At 37.2% G+C, this 18,154-nt stretch overlaps 1 protein-coding gene across 1 annotated transcript in view; it reads left to right on the forward strand.

Annotated features, from left to right (window-relative positions):
- FAT4 (FAT atypical cadherin 4) overlaps window positions 1-18,154 on the forward strand; it is a 224,830-nt gene that overhangs the window by 147,537 nt on the left and 59,139 nt on the right. The window contains exon 7 of the mRNA XM_038399216.2: window positions 14,134-14,314. Within this exon, the coding sequence (XP_038255144.1) occupies window positions 14,134-14,314 (181 nt within the window). The remainder of the gene's footprint in view (window positions 1-14,133; window positions 14,315-18,154) is intronic.

Genomic DNA, 18,154 nt, shown 5'->3' on the forward strand with positions numbered 1-18,154 from the left:
AGCCCAGCCCTGTCACAACACAATTAAAACGACTGTGTCAATATGTTCACACCTACTTGCTCCAGGCACTTCCATGGTTGTAGTATGCCATTGCATCTGAGAGCATTCTTATTTTTCAGGTTGCTTGATGCTTCTGCAACTTCTTCTTCTAGCACTGGTGCCACCATACCCTGGTTTGGTTTTATCATATGGTATGGTTCTCTTGGATTCTGTTAATTCAGAGACCTTTCAAAGTAATTTCTCCATTGTTCCTTTATCTGGTTCTCACTGATTAATTCACTTCCACTTTCATCTTTAATTACTTTGATCTCACTAATACCTTTTCTTATTTCAGGTCTTTGCCAATTTAAATGTTTCTTTCTCATACTCCTTCATTTCAAGATTGGCATATAAGCCTTTGTTGGGTTTAGCTTTAGAGTCTGCCACCTTTTACTTTTTCTTTATCTTTTTGGCTTTTTTGTACCCCTGAAAATCCTGCTGTGGGAGTGTCACTTGCCAAAGTTTAAAACACTTTTTCTTTTCCTTCACAACCTTTCAAACTTTCTCATTCCATCACCAAATCTCACTGGGGAAAATGGCTCTTGCTTTTGTTTCAGCAACGAGTTTCTTTGCACATTCTTGAATTTTGCCTTTACATCTTGAGCTAAAGGAAGTTGTCCCTTAGCTATCACCTGTTGAAATCGATGGAAACAGGATTGGCTCCCAAATCATCCACAACAAAAGTCATTAATAAGATTGCTTCATTGCAATTTTTTATACAAATATATTAGGTTCACAAGTTTTGAAAGGGATTTAACTACATGAAATTTTGAAGAGATAATGAAAAGCTCTTCTGTAGCTAGAGGAAGATAAAAGTCATTTTTTCAAAAATAGGTAACTTTTAATGACCCGTAACCCAAAATTTCCTTTAGATTTTGTGAATACATTGTCCTTTGTGTTCAGGGTAAAAGTGAGAGTTTTTAAGCCAAGTTCATTGGATGCTGTTTTCAGACTTAACTGTGAAGAGGTTACAACATCTCCATAATTATTTAAAAACACACCAACATGGAGCAGTGGACTGTCTGCCTTTTAATGCATTTAGAAAGATTGGCTGCTCCACTGTGAGAAAAACCTTGTTTACTCCATGAAAAAGTTAATGCTTTCTAATAACACACACAACTTCCAGTCTGGGGACCTATTCACTGGATATTTGACTGCAGGAATGAAATCAGCTTTGTTGCAAAGCAACAGATTTCAGTTAAGCAAAAATTCCATTACTGTTGAATTGCTTTCCATGTTTCAGGATAATGATGTGTTTAATTTACAGGGGCCCACAAAAATTTTTGATCTGCTTGCAGTTTGAACTTTAGTCAGTCATTTGGTCTCGTTCATTTTATTTCACTTAATCTTTTTGTGTTCTTTTGGTAAAGCAGGTGCCTGTACTTTTTTTTACAAGTCTATTGTCAAGTTTCTAGCACTTAATTGTGATATTTTAGTACTTACAAAGACTTCAGTTTTGGAAGGAATAACAGCTTCATTATTCCAAAATTGTAAAATATGTCACAGATGATAAGACCCAGAACCTGTTCATATTTTAAAATGAACAATGTGTAGATCACAAACTAAATAGCATGTTTCTGTTTTTGTATTTTCTTGTTTTTCTCTATGCTGTACAGCACCATATAACTGAGCTATTTTGCTAAACTTTCTTTTAAGAGGAACAGGAGAACACTTCAATCTCTCTGGTCACTCGATCACAGACCTAAGAGTGGCTATACTTCAACAAAAAAGCTTCAAAAACAGACTCCAACGAGAGACTGCTGAATTGGAATTAATTTGCAAACTGGATACAATTAACTTAGGCTTGAATAGAGACTGGGAATGGATGAGTCATTACACAAAGTAAAACTATTTCCCCATGGTATTTCTCCCTCCCACCCCACCCCCCACTGTTCCTCTGATATTCTTGTTAACTGCTGGAATTAGCCTACCTGCTTGTCACCATGAAAGGTTTTCCTCCTTCCCCCCCCTGCTGTTGGTGATGGCTTATCTTAAGTGATCACTCTCCTTACAGTGTGTATGATAAACCCATTGTTTCATGTTCTCTGTGTGTGTGTATATAAATCTCTACTCTGTTTTTTCCACCAAATGCATCCGATGAAGTGAGCTGTAGCTCACGAAAGCTTATGCTCTAATAAATTTGTTAGTCTCTAAGGTGCCACAAGTACTCCTTTTCTTTATGTGTAGCATGAATGTGTAATGGTGAAAGGGAGAAAATATTTAGTTCCATACATTTGGTGTGACTGCATTACTCATGAGTATTAGAGCAAAGTGGAGGCACAACTGAGTTATGATTAGGTCATCCCCAAAAAAACACACTCAGAAAGTAAATTTTTTCTCTGTGTTTGTTATTCTGGCTGTGTGGAGTAGAAATTTTGTGAGATAAAACAATACCTACATGTATTGTGCCTACTACAACTTGCCTGTAATTAGTTTCCTTACAATTCTGTATGGTGCGGAGAGTCACTATTTGTTCCCCCATCCTCTTATGGAAAAATGTGGGTGATTCCACTGTCTAAAGCTGAAGATTTTCTGATATCCGTGCATATCTTTGGAGACCAGAAGAAAATGTTTGCATATGGAATAGAAGAAGGCCACTGGTAGATCTCTTCCAAAAGTACATCTGAGGTTGGTATAAGTAGCAAGAAGCAGGAAGAGCACCTTGCTTCTGCACAGCTGCCCACCCTCCAGATTCCCTGTAGCTTCTTGGTAATATAGCTTCTTCACAGCTCCCATGCTTATGCCAGCCCTGGAACTTCCTTTAAAAGGGAGGGGTCCACTGCACATAGGGGGTAATTGGCACAAGCAACAACAACTTTGGTCTGTAATGTGAACCAGTTTTCCCCAGAGATTTGGAGGAAGCAGAATCTGGAGGAGTCCTACCGGCTGTCTTTCCTATCACACATCCCCTGACACACCCCCTATCCGCCAGTTTTCTTATATGCCTGGGTTTCTTTTGTTGTAAATATATTAATGTAAAATGCCTATCTTTCTGAACTCGGTATTTTTTATTGCTGAGGTTACCAAAAAATTCTAAATCCCAGATTACAAGTGTGCCTACTATGTTTCCTGTTTATTTCACATGAAGATCTGCAGCCATTTGTCTGAATTTATTTAAGGTGTATATAAGTTTGATTCCTAGTGACTGACAGCTAGAAAGTAAATGCTTAAATTGGCTTTCACATAGACCACTGGTAATGTAAACCAGGCATAGAAATTTCAAAAGTCATAGCAAATTAAATACTAATCTGTTCCTCCCGATTTTAAAGATTTGCTTAAGCTGTCGTTCTAATCATCTACATTTCTTCAGTCAGCATTAACATTAAAAGCCTGTATTTTATTAATTATCCAATGGATGCCTGACTTCCCCCCCCTGAGTAAACCCTTTCAACCTGGATATTCTGTGTTATTGCAGGATCTGTGTGTTTTTTGTTTTGAGAAAATGTGATGATAAAACACTAAAGAAACATTCTCAAAAAACATGGAACCCTCAAAGAAATAATTTTTTTAAAAAGATTGAAAATAAACCAAAATATTAAAAATTACTATAAATTACTGATAATAGGCCACATTCTGACATACTCTCACCCTGTGCAACCTTACTGAGGTCTGCACAAAATTTGGTTCATGTCGTTAAGGTGTGAGTACATGAGCATCCAGGGAGTGGGCAGATGGAGTCTCTTGTCACTGTTACTGGTTATCATGCTTACTTAGTTATCATGAGGCCAACTGATTTAAATGGAATCATAAACCTCTAAAAACGACAGAAGATATCTCATCCAAACCCCGGTATGCCATGATTTTAAGATCTAGAATCTCAGGCCCTACCAGAGTTCAGAATGAGTGCTAAGTGGGAAGCAAGAAATCTTCTTGTTCCAGTGGGATAAATCTCTATTTGTTAGCACTGTTGGTTTATAGGATATTGTTTAGATAGATTGTTTGAGGTGTTTTAAAGGGCAATTGTTTGTAGTTGTCCAGGGGTTAAAATGTTAGGATATGGACTGGACCTTGATTCCTGGACAGAAGGCAGCAGAGGGGAATCAAAGATGCATAATACATTAAATAAAAACTTCGGACAATCTTAGGGAGAGCCTGATCCTGTAGTGTGATCACTCCTGTTGGTTTCAAAAATCTTTGAGGACATTCAGCATCTCTCTGGAGGAACTTGGCACCTACAGGATTGTTCATTACAAAACAAAATATTTTCAGTTCACTTTTAGCATGAAAACTACTAGCAGTTTTGTTTGTGTAAGAAAGCAATATTTGGGCCTGATTCACTAGTGTGTTACATCAATTTTAATTTTTAGCATGTGCCTTAGTGCTTTTCTGAATACAGATGGTCTTAAGCACATGTTCAAGTACTTTCGTTATTAAGGGCCAAGATTTGGAGCCACCGCTGTAGATACAAATCAATGTATTTTTGCATTAAAAAGGCATGGAACCACTCTCCCCACCCCACATCATCATCATCATCTTCTCATCCAAAAACATCTTTATAGACATGGGAAGCAGTATAGCATCACCATCCATTCCTGTACGTAGTTTGTTCCTCCATTTAGCCCAGCCAGGTCATGCCCCTGCATCTGATATCCTGCCGTCTAGTCAATGGTTGACCTTTAGGTCTACTGTCATTGGTTTCATTTGCATTAATTTCTTTAAAAAAGAAAAGGAGTACTTGTGGCACCTTAGAGACTAACAAATCTATTAGAGCATAAGCTTTCGTGAGTTACAGCTCACTTCATCGGATGTATCCGATGAAGTGAGCTGTAACTCACGAAAGCTTATGCTCTAATAAATTTGTTAGTCTCTAAGGTGCCACAAGTACTCCTTTTCTTTTTGCGAATACAGACTAACACGGCTGCTACTCTGAAACCTGTCATTAATTTCTTTGGCATCCTATCATCTGTTTGTCTTCTACAATGTCCCTACCATTGTAATCTTTTTGATTGCAGCCAATCCCATACTCCGATTTCACAGAGGAGCTTACTCTCCTAACTTCTTCATTTGTCTTAAAATCATTCCATTTTACATCTGTCGTCTTCCGAAGAACTCTCATTTCTACTACCTACAGTTTTCTGATGTCTGTTTCATTTAATGTAGCTGTTTCCAAAAGAGTAGTACTGTTTTGATAATATTATGTTTGGTTCCAGGTGAAAAAGTATCAGTCCATAATTTCATGCAGCACTTGTAGCTAAAGTACATCTCCTTTTAACCTTATCTTTGATGGAACCTTCAGCACTGATCGAGCTTCCTAGGTACATATAAGATTTTACTTGTTCTGTGACTTCGCTGCTTCATTTCAAAACTTTATCTCTTGTCCTTTTCCAAGATACAATAAATGACAAGAAGACAAAGTGGTTGTAAGTTCAAGTCGACTACACCAATTTCCCAAGAATAGCAAAAAGTATAATTAATTCAAATGTGTCTGCCTGTTGTACAATGTTATCTGCAGAAGCTAAAGAGTTTAACTCTTTACCCAAAGTCACACCCTCCCACTCTATCACTCTTTAATGTACAGTTTAAGAACATGATGAACAAGCAATTTCATGCCCCCTTGTCTTAAACCAAACTTTGATTTGAACCAGTTACTTAATTATACACCAGTTCTTACAGTACTACAGGAGTCGTTGTACATAACTTTTATAATTGCAGTTATCATATCTGGAACTCCATGTGATTTTATTACTTTCTGTAATGCTTCCCTCCAAACTGAATCAAATGCCTTAGTGAAGTTGATGAAAACTGCAAACATCTTTAATCACCATTCTCACTTCCCCCACTCTGCCACCCCCCATCAGCTGTCTGAGTGTGAATATCAGAACAATGGAACTTCTGCCTGATCTGAAGCCACACTGTACCTTCTCTACTACTTCCTCTAAAACTGGCATTAATCTGTTGCCAGCTATTTTCATCATGATTTTTCCTAGTACTGATAATGATCTTACAACTCTGTAATTATTCTAATCAGCAGGATCTCCTTTCTTCGGGATTGGTAGAACTATTGAATTTAGCTAGTCACCCAGTACCTTCTCTTGCTCCTATGCCTTCTCATATATGTTTTCTCTAATACTTTGATAACACTTGTCCAGTTGGCTTTTAGCAGCTCAGCTGTAATACTGTCTATTCCTGCAGCTTCACCATTTCTTCTTTTTTTTTTCTTTTTCTGATGGTGGTTCAATGCTGAGATACATTTTGTCTTCCAAGCTTCCCAGTTCATCTAGCATGTCTAGAATGCTTGAATCTGGATGAACTTCAGGGTTCTGCACTTTATCAAAATGATCCTTCCATATTTTCAGTACCTCTTTGGCATTTGTTGTCAGTTCACCAGTGATCATTTTTGCCACTTGCATCATTGGCCTTATTGTGCTTCCATACAATTTAACCTCATTTTCATATCTTGTTTTCTTGATGTCTTCTCTAGTTGTTGAACCTCTTCTTTCCAGAACTTTTGCTTGTCCAATTTTTGTGATTCCTTCACCCATATTGTGCAAATGCTTTTACTACTTCTGCTTTCCCAGCCATCTTGGCTTGTTTATACTTTTCCTACAGTGTTCTTGTTTTGTTTTTTTTTCCAGGTTTTTATTGTTTACTTAGGCCTTCCAATAACTTCCTGAGCTGTATTTTGTATCACTTTCTTGAATATTTTCCATCCAGTCTGTGGTGAGATTTCTTCATCATCACAAATCAGTGGTCTGAAATGTTCTCCAAGTGTCCACTAATATTCCTTCCTCACAGAACTATCCTTTAACTTATCAAGATCAAATTTAGCTTTAGTTACAGCCATCTTTTTCTTGGACTTTAACTTCATCTGAATCTTTCCCATTAGTAGACATGATCACTGTCACACTCGGTACTCCTATAGACTCTTAACATCCAACAGTGACCAGTGACTTTTACTGAAAATAATGTGGTCAATCTGGGTTTTAGTTTAACTGACTAGTGAGTTCCGTATAACCTTGAGTATACCTTTGTGAGAAACCACGTACCACCAATAATCAGATTGTGCATCTCACAGCAAGTTTTTAACTTTTCCCCATTATTGTTTGCTGCCCCAGTGCAACGTGGTCCAGCACTGTTCATTTGTTTACCATGTCCTGTACAACCCTTTGGCATTTGTATCTCTCTTTATTAAAATTCTATCATGGCCAGGAATCTCATCTACAATGCCATCTAACTGTTGATAAAATCCTTTTGTCTCTTCCTCTTCTGCTGTTTTTGTTGGTGCAGAACAACAGGTCACAGTTATGCATAATTTATTGTAGGCAGTAGTAAATCTTGCTATGAAAATCCTCTCAAACGTCAGTTTCCAGCTGCTCACTGAAGTCACTGTTCTCTTGTCCACTGCTATAGCAACCACATCCCTGTGCTTCGCTTGTCCACCTGAATGTCAGGTGTAAAGGAAAGTATAATTTCCAACTGTGAAATCTCCTGTATCCAGCCAATATGTCTCCTGTAGGCAGCAAAGGAAACCTACAACTTCCTTTATTTTTCTGCTACTGAGTCTGGACTGGAGTGAATAGAGTTCTAACATTCCAGGTCACAGTACATGTGATATGCTTAGCAGTTATCTGAAATCCATGACCATTTCCATTTTCTAGGCTTGACAGGCCTGGGTCAAAATTCATATAAGTCAGTCTGGTTTGCTGTACTATAACAAATAAATTTCAGGTATAATGGCTTGTTAATCCACCCTATCCATCTCTTGGGAATGCCATGTGATAGCCTGCTGGCCTGCTAGAAATAGGTATCAATGGTTCCACATTAGTCTGCTTGCCTTCCAAAGCTAACGAGCTTAGGCTGCTTGGATTTTAATCAGTTTTTCTTCTTTAGACAAATATATATCTTTAAGTGTATATCTTTCAAGTAAGAGACATATCTTTAAAAGTACTAAAAAAATCATAAGAGGCCACATTTTTAGCAGTGTGTGGGGACTTCGTTAGCTTTCATTAATCACAGCAGGCCCTTACGTGCTGCATTGCACCACACTGAAAATATAGTCCTGAGAGTCATTCCTGAAATTAGATGTAGGATTTGAAACTGTATTTAGTAATAAGAGTAGCATTTCCCAGTGAGTTGATCTTAATGTTGTATTATAATGGTACTTCATTTAAACTTTGATGTACATCTCCAATTTTGTACTTACAGTAGATTTTCATATAACATTGTCAATAATTCATGGTTATGGTGTAGCTAGCTATTTCATAATTCATGTTCCTACTTCTTATAAATTCTTGCTTATTGCAGGACTGTTGCTTATTCAAATCCCATGATTAATTTATGTGCATTAATTAGTACATTTTAAGACAGATTAAGTTTTACAGCAACCTTATTGCTTAATTCATTTTATAGACAATTATACAGAAATACACTGGATTTAATTCTTGTGATATTTCAGAAGGTATTCCTGCTCTACAGCTCACAAAAATCCAGTAATAAATGTTATTAAAGAATATATGTTAGCTCTAATAAAATATGTTTAACTGGCTTGCACCTTTTTGATGTCACAATATCAGTCAGGCCTTGAGATGCCAGCTAGTTTTAAAAAGTTATTTTTCAAATGACTTTACATGTAATTTAGTGTTTTACAGTTATGTGATTCATATAGTACTTTTTTCTTCCTGTTAATGTTGTTCTGCCCCAGAAACTGTCCTGGGATCTGTTCTGTTATATTTCATTTCATAAAGTGAAACAGTTCTATGTTTCCAAAATTAAGAAATATTCTTTATATTGTTTTGTGTTAACAAAGATGCTACATTACTTTTAGAAGAAGGGAGACAGACTAGATATACTATCAATTATTATTAATATTTTATTTTATTATATTTTGTAGATAATTTATGAAACTATCAGGGCACTGGTCCTTTAGGTGCATGCATGCCCTGTTACAAGATGCTAGAATTTGGAGAATTTTAATTTCCAGCTTGAGTATGTGACAGAAGTACTAGGTGACTTGGGATCATGTGGTTGCCTTTGCAAAGAAAAACTCTTAGTTTAATCTAAGAGAGTCCAAAGTCAGGAAAATTACAAGGAAACTTCCACCTCCAAGGTCATCAGAGGGCAGGAGGCCTGGGACTAGAGCCTGTCAACTTAAAGTGATACAAGTGACTGTGAAGCCCAAGGAGAAAGGCCAGAAAGAACTTGGAGCTGAGACAACAAGGGTGAAGAGTGAATACTTTAGCATGGATAATTTTTGTCTTACAATATTAATAAACCTGACTCCCAAAAAATGAGTCGTGAGTTTTAAACGCTACTTGTGTGGTGTGTGAGTATCTTAAGGGTACTGAAGAAGGGGAAACTGAGGCACTGTTCACTGTTGATGAGGGCCTGGAAATGGTTACTCTGTAATAACATTATTTCAGTAACATCAATAACATATTTTAATTTCTATGTTTTACATGGTTAAATTATTGGTATGAGTGAAAAGGTTGGTTATCACTCCTTCCTGTGGGAATTTAGTAGTAGTACAAAAATAACTTTCTAATCTGAAAGCAGTACAAATATTTTTTCTCTTTGTGGGCCCTATTCGAGATTCTCTACTCAGAATTGCAACTTCTTCAGTGATAGTTTTGCCTGAATAAGTAGCCCTGAAGGATGGCTTGATCCAGAAAAGTACTTACATGTTGGCTTGCCTGATCCTGTACATTGCTGGGCCTCTGATGAGTTGCCCTCAACTTCTGTTTACTTCACAGGGAATTGAGGACTCTCAGCACTTTGCAGGGTTAAATCCAATGATAGAAGATAATGATGATTTTTAATAACAATAGCAACATTTATCAAAAAGAAAAGGAGTACTTGTGGCACCTTAGAGACTAACAAATTTATTAGAGCATAAGCTTTCGTGAGCTACAGCTCACTTCATCGGATGCATTTGGTGGAAAAAAACACCAAATGCATCCGATGAAGTGAGCTGTAGCTCACGAAAGCTTATGCTCTAATAAATTTGTTAGTCTCTAAGGTGCCACAAGTACTCCTTTTCTTTTTGCGAATACAGACTAACACGGCTGCTACTCTGAAACATTTATCAAGTGTCTCCTTTTAAATACTTGTAGTTAGTGTTATGGGATTTCCCCTCCCTTGATTATGTTGGAGAGATTGAACGGGTGTATGGCAGGCACCAGAGGGGCCAGAAAGGAGGAAGCTCCAGTAGGTGAGGCAAGAAGTAATTGGGGCCTAGACACAGGTGCTGGTGGGGGGAATGGGGACAAATGAGCAAATTTTGGAGAAAGAAGAGACAGGATTATTGCAACTCGCATCATCTTTTAAATTTGTCCTTAAAATTCACCTCTGCTCTGATGCCTAAAAATTACTGAACAGTGACTGGGCAGCTGGTGTGCTGTGATTGTAAGTTATTATGTTAATCATAATTGTATAACATCTTGTGCTGTGCTCCTCCCTTGCCCTCCCATCTGTCTGCTTTATCTACTTATCTCTTCTCTTATACTTACTGTAAGCTCTTTGGACCACAGACCATTTTTCCTTCGTGTGTATGTGTAGTGCCTAGTCACAAGGCACTATCACAATACAAATAAATAACACTGATGACAATAATAACGGTAGTGACAGCATTGATATGATGTGAGAGTGGAGTAAAAATTCTAAACCCAAATCTCCAAAGCAGAGAGAACATCAGGAGTTTTTGCTAAATTTAGTGCCGCTAGATTTAAATTCTGCTAGATTCAGGACTGTCTGCAGGAATCTGCTGAGTCTTGTGTGATTCGGGTTTAGCATTTTTTAAAAAAAATTAAACAATCTATTTACATTCAGAAATACCTACCAGAGCTTGCAATACAAATTCTCTCACTCAGTATAGCATCACCATACTTTTCAGCAATTAGCTTTGTAGTATCATCAGAGACCCTAATGGTACATTTTTAGCGTCATTTAGAGATGTGTAATAGCTAAAGTTCATGGAAAATATACTAAACTTAATTATGAAATATATTCAGGGAAACTTGGGGGAAAATCCTGTGGTCCTCTGACAAATTGTAAGAACATTCTTCAGAAAGAACTGCTTTCGAAGCAGAATTCAAATCTGGGAACTTCGCCTGACCATGGAAACTACATTTATCACCACAAATATGGCATTTATGTCTAATGCAACCAACATAGTCACTAAATTAAAAAGGACCAAAATTTGTGGTCCTTAATGAAGCAGAACTTCCAGTGAAAGTGATGAGAGTTCTGGTTGGTTGAGGACTGCAGAATTTGGCCCCACGTCACTATTTGTCCGTAGAAAATGTCTTCATGTGTAATTTCTTCTTATTTCTCAGCAACTGCACAAAAGTCAGTGGATGTGAGCAGTCAGTCAGTTACAAGGGAGTGAAAATTGTCAGGACTCAATATGAAATTGCAGCTGTAACTTATTATTGCCAAAAGCATCTTACCTAGGAGCTATTGCTGCATCCCTGACTCATGCAAGTACTCTTATTAACTTCAACTGGATTACTTGCATGAATAAAGAATACACATGTAAAAAGAGAGTTGTGGAACTGGGCCCTTAAATCCACTAAAGGATGGAATGTAAGGTCAAGTCTCAGAATCCATCTTCACTTCCCTTCTGGTTGCCATCAGTTCACCACTAGTTAAAGATTGCTGAAGTACTCAAGATTGACAGGGAAGATTACAGAAATACTTTAAAGATTCCTGGATGACTGAAAATATTATGAGATATAGGCATAACTCCCAGTGAATTCAGTAAGGTCAGGATTTCACCCACAGAACTGTATTCTGCTTTACCAATTAAAATTCCACCCAGATCAAAAGTGTCCAGAACTTTGCTAGACAATGCTCTGTGTGGAATACATTGGTGGTCTTACTCCAATTTTTAATGGACTGATATCACCATTACAAAAGCATTATTCAATTTGGCACTAATTTTCATCCTTTTTGACCATTTCACTTAAGAGGCCAAGGATTTAATAGCTGTGTAAGTCAGTGGTTCTCAAAGCCGGTCTGCCGCTTATTCAGGGAAAGCCCCAAGGGGGCCGGGCCACTTTCTTTACCTGCCGTGTCCGCAGGTTCGGCCGATCGTGGCTCCCACTGACTGCAGTTCGCCGCACCAGGCCAATGGAGGCTGTGGGAAGGGTCACGGGAAAAGGGATGTGCTGGCCGCTGCTTCCCGCAGCCCCCATTGGCCTGGAGCGGCAAACTGCAGCAATGGGAGCCGCGATCAGCCGAACCTGCAGATGCAGCGGGTAACCAAACTGGTCCGGCCCTCCAGGGGCTTTCCCTGAATAAGCGGCGAACCGGCTTTGAGAACCACTGGTGTAAGTAACAATACCATCTCTCTCTCTCTTTCTTTCTCTCTCTCTCTTAGTCCCATCAGGTTAGTGTTGAGATACATTGAAGGAGCATTGTGGGGAAGCTTGTGTTGTATTTCTTCATTCTGTGAATAAACCAAGGGCTTAAATTTCCAGTGCTCTCTATCCATCACCTTTAGCAAGCATTACATTTACTTTTAAAAAGATGGACTTCAAGCTTTTACTGTGAACTGACTTTCTTTTCCTGGTTGTGTTACACTATTAATGCTATTTGAATATGATTTATCCTAGATTAATTTTTCTAGTATGTCTAAAATACCTAATCATCTGTGAAATGTAACAACTTTCAACTTTGCATTTCATTAACTGTCAGGTGAATGAGTCAATTAAATGTATTTGGAATGCTTGTACCCAACACATGCAATAACTAAGGACTCTGTTTCGTTTAATGTAGTAACAATAAACATTCCGTGAGCAATATTTCAGCAGTCAAGAACACTTATTGTAACCTTTTCTATCGTCAAGTATTTGGCTAAATGACATATCTGAAAACAGGGTATAGAATGAATCAGACTAAAATTCCTGGCTGAAAGTACATTATTGGCAAAAAAGAATTACTCAATACATAGCATAAAAAGAACTGCATTGTGTAAATCAGTGGTGTCAAACACACACCCTTTGAGCTGGAAGACTTTAAAGTGAAACTTATGGAATTCTTTGGTAAGCGTCACTTTGCAGTTCTTTCACTCCCTTCCTTTGTGCTTTTTGCACAGTTCCTTCATGTACTTTGGTGTTTTTGGCAACTGTCCAGTTGGAGAGTTCATCACAGATTCTTCCTTTGAGGCAGGAGGATACTGCACCAGCCTGTAATAAGAGTTTAAGCAGTGAGAAATATAGAATTATTGTTTCCTAGACAAAAAAGGGAAAGAGACTCAGAAAGTGATTAGATTGTTTGACACAATAAATGTATTTGTTCCTTGTCCCAGAGTGAGTATAATAATCCCGGTGAAGCTAATATGATTTAGGCCCCTTGTTAACATTTTCTATGTCTTATCTTGCATTTGACAGAGGAAGGGGTTCAAGAGTAGATACTTGCAGATTAAACATGAGCTGTCCACTCATTATTTCTCATTTCTTCAAATCCAGCAAAGATTAGTACTTAAAAACAAGACAAAACATAGGTTAAGTGAGTTCAGTCCAGTTTCTTATAAACCAGTATCCACATCACAGTAAACACTATCTGATTTGGCACTAATTGGCATCATTGTTGGTAGTTCCGTCAAAGAAATCAGGTTTGAATGAGTCTGGAAATTGAACTGCTCTCCAGCCCTCAGAGAAGATCACTCCAGGTCAGGATTGTGACATACTGAGGCAGTGAAATGAAGGAAACTAACATTCCACTGCCTCTGCTTTATTTGTTTTGTGGATAAATAAATTGTGGGCTTGAGAGTCCAAGGCTGTCAATGTGCCATCTATGACAGACTTCCATTAGAGAAAAAGAAAAATCAACCACATGTTCAAATTGGGCCTGATTGTTACAAACAAGGCTTTCTATGTTCTTTCCAGTTTATCTTTATGCACAGAATTTACACTATAGAATATTTCTTGAGTAAGATAAAGACTGAAAACTTTTGTGTGTTTGTGTGACTTGTACTTTGTACTCAAATGGCCTACTTTAAAAATAAACTAGCCCTGTACTTTACATTAAATTGGCTTTGCAGCTCTGGGAGCTGTGGCATGCTGAAGTGTTAGATTATAAATGAAGAGTGGCATATTTGGTATTAGTATTGTTCTATTTGTAACCTCTAGCATTTTAAATTCCATTTCCTCCCAGGATCTCCTGCCCTTACTGGCACTGGAACTATTGCTGTCACAGTGGATGATGTCAATGACAATGTTCCTACATTTGCCTTTAAGATGTATTCCACCACCATTCCAGAGGATGCACCTACAGGGACAGATATTTTGTTAGTAAACTCTTCAGATGCCGATGCTTCAATTAATGCAGTTATCAGGTATGGCCTTTACCTTTGATGGATTTAATGCTGCTTGATATATCACATGAAGATGAAGGTTCTTCCTACTGCTCATCACCACCACTTAAATACTAAAGACAAACAAGGATGGTAGTTTGTACGTGGCAATATTGTTTAATCAAACCTGGGATTGTTAAAAATCTTCTAGGGTGGTAATCTGAAGACATGATATTGCAATTTATTTTTAAACTCTGCAAAATTAAAAGCAAATTGAATTTAAACTGACCTGAGTTTAACTGATTTCTAAAACTTTGGATCCCTCTAAACATAAAGAGAAACATGGGTAAAGCGGCTATATTTAGCAGACTGCCTAACAATCATAAATTGGACAAATGCTGTAGGCTGGACTAGTAAACATAGCAGTAATCTGTCAAATAAAATTAAAAGGAATGGGACCATCCGTGATGAAATAGAACAGAGATAGTTTGTTACCTCACTTCTTTCTGTTAACTTTGTATAGTCTTTAAAAAGGACTATACACGTCCAATTCATCTCTCAGCTGCGCAAGTGTAGCTCCCTCTGATAGGACACAATTGGATCTAAAGGTTGTAATTAAGAAGGCTTAATTAATTAGTGCTTCTAAAATATTATTCATTAATGGAAGTCACTAAAAAAGTAGACACTGTTATTCCTGAAAATTGACCAAATCCAGAAGTTTAAATCTGATGTCCTTTGAAATTGGGGAGTAATTTGGATTTCAGGACTCATATACTAACTCAATTCAATAACTAGTGCTTGGTTTGATTGTAAAATTGTATAGGTTTGTTGTTCGGTTCTGGTTTGGATTCAGCCAGAATCTCACAAGAATAGTTGGTTTCTGCACTGTGGAACTGAAACCCTAGCCCGATTCAGCTTTGATCTTAATTACCAAACCTTAAACTTAGATAGATCCACATCGAAATGGCACTTTCTCAGCCACTTCTAATTTTAGGGTCAGATTTTCAAACCTGAGTGATTAAAGTCAGGCATTCAAGTACCATTCCCACTAAGCCTAAATATGGATCTAGGTGCCTAATTTTAAAGCTCCAAGCTGGAAAACTGGATTCAACAGGAAGAAGAAGAAGAAAGACTTAGCAATTAGTCGTCAAGTATCAGGGTGTAGCCATGTTAGTCTGTATCCACAAAAACAACAAGGAGTCCGGTGGCAATTTTAAGACTAATAGATTTATTTGGGCATAATATCTTCTCCAGGCATCTGAAGAAGTGTTTTTTTTACCCACAAAAGCTTAAGCCCAAATAAATCTGTTAGTCTTTAAGGTGCCACCGGACTCCTTGTTGTTTTTTTAGCAATTAGAATAACCTCCAACATGCAACTTATAAACATCTCTGTATATTGCAGCAGATATACAGGCCATTTAATGATGAATTGGTTCTAGATGCAGAAATATCATTACGCATCTTGCAGTCTCATTTATATATGTTCTTGTGGTGAAATCCTTTGATTTGTTGCCAGTGGAGTCCTGGTTTCCTGAGCAAATATATGGGCAACTACTGCGCTTAGTTTGGAGATGAATAAACAAAACAAATACTGCAAAAGGCAAAAGGTGAATTGTTTTATCCCATTCAGAAAAACTGATGAAAAGAGAGAGTTTGGCAGTTTTCTTTTATGTGCCAAATGCTTTGTATGGCTCTACTGGCACAATTGTGTCCCTTAACTGGGCAAATTCCCACTGTTGAGCTCTGGCAATAAGCATTTTCAGAGACAAGAATAATGAAGATGTTAAGTGTCAGTGACAGGTTCAACATTACCCACTGAGGACTGATGTGTAATGGAATGGAAGGCAGTCTTGTATTAGTTATTAATCACTTCTTACTATTGAAGAAGACCAGGAGTAATCCTTTCCTTTTTAACTTTTGTGAATGCAAACACTAATATCTATGTTCCCTAAAATACACAACATGAGGATAAAAAAATTGTCTCAATGTCATTCACTTTTGCCATTCCATCTACTTTTTGTCTTCAAAGTACAGAATAAAATTGCTGTGGTCATAAATATAAAGATAAAGAGGACTAGATTGTAGAAAGGTAAACATGTACAAAATATTATATTTCCTTTTTAACCTGCTTGATGCCTAGAATAGGAACTTAGCTTTTTTTTTGGAATTTTTAAAGTCTTGAAAGGCATCCAGATATAATATTTCTAAAATTTGCAAGAATTAAGCTTTTAATTCCATGCAATCTTGCGTCAAGAAACTGATTTTGGAAAGCCTTATTATCGTACAAAAAAGGATCTTTGCAAAGCAAAGATTATAATGTTTATGTCTGGTGATCAGAAATTATCAAAGTGCCTTCAGATGTCTTTAAAGTACTACGAACTGTTTTGGAGGACTTCTTTATCAGCCTTTATCATTTCATCTACTGTCATCTCAAAGTGGAATAGTAAAGAGAAATGGTTCTTTCAAGAGTAGCCATTTAAAACAAAATTGTTTGTTTGGGTTTTTTTTTTAAGTCTTAGGATAAACTTTGCTTTTCTTGGGCGTTATTTGTCCAGATTCATCATTCAAAATTATACATGTATTAATAGTGTATACAATTACGTAGGACTTGATTTTACAAAACTCTGGCAGAAGATATAAAGTACTAAATATATAGGGCCTGCTTTTCAGAGGTGCTAAGCACCCAAAGTCTTCAGTAAATTCTGTTAAAGTTGTGAGTTCTGAGCACCTCTGAAAATTGGATCTTTAATTTCCAAAACTATTGTGCCAAATTCTGAATCAGGAGTCCCACATGAAGCTAAAAAAATAGACCAAGTTATGCAAGAATCAGATAAATCTCTGGGCGAGGCAACCTGATGATATATGCGCAAATCCTAAGCATAGGTCTTTTTCTCCTGTTTTCTGTGTGATATAACCTACAGTCATTAAAAAAGGGTTGATGCAGGTGTGTTACACCCAAAGGACACATGTGGACACATGAGACCAAATTTTGTGCACATTAGTCACAAAAGTCATTCCAGGACAGAATTTAAAATAAGGAACAAAAATAATATTTCTGTGTATTTTTTCATACAACCATTCTCATTCTGGATCAGTACAGAAACGTTTAGACTGAACAGTGATGCTGTTGATTCAGTCCCAGTAAATATGGTCTTTAACTTAAGATCAAACTTAATTGCACCAGTAAGATGGGGATTATTTAAAGCAGTCTCTTGAACAAGAGGAGCTGTTTACTGGAGGTGATCCTTTGTGCAGGTTTCACAGTACACTGAATATTGAAAGTCTGTAAAGCAGAATAGAAGTTTAGATTAGAGAAGTGCTGAATTAGGTGTATTAATGAGTATTTCCTGCCTTTGTGCATATTAATGAGTATTTCCCACTTTTGGCACAACAAATGGAGCTGGAAAGTTTCCTACATATCTCCTAGAGATACTGCCTCTAGTGCTGCCGAGTCCCACTGTACAACATTTTGGGATAGTTCAATTTGGGGACCAAAACTTGTGGATACACGGCAAAATACCAAACTCAGATGCAGATGTCTGACCCCTTTTTTTAGTTAAGTACACATTATTTCTTTTCCATCTTTAGTTTTTTATCATTTATTGTTACTTTATTTCTGTAGCATAGAGAAGCCCTAGGACCCCATTGTGCTAGGTATTGTACACAAAATAAAAAGATAGTCACTGCCTCAAAGAGTTTACAATCCAAGTATAATACAAGAGAAAACAAATGGATACAGACAGATGGGAAAGCACAAGGAAACAATGAGACAATATTGGTCAGCATGATAGTAGTTAAGTAGTTTAAATATTTATTATGATCATAATAGAGTTTCTTTCTTATGAGAATACTAATGGAATGGCTTTTTTGTCTTTTGAACAG

The sequence above is a fragment of the Dermochelys coriacea genome, chromosome 4 (genome assembly GCF_009764565.3).
Source record: "Dermochelys coriacea isolate rDerCor1 chromosome 4, rDerCor1.pri.v4, whole genome shotgun sequence".
NCBI lineage: Eukaryota > Metazoa > Chordata > Testudines > Dermochelyidae > Dermochelys > Dermochelys coriacea.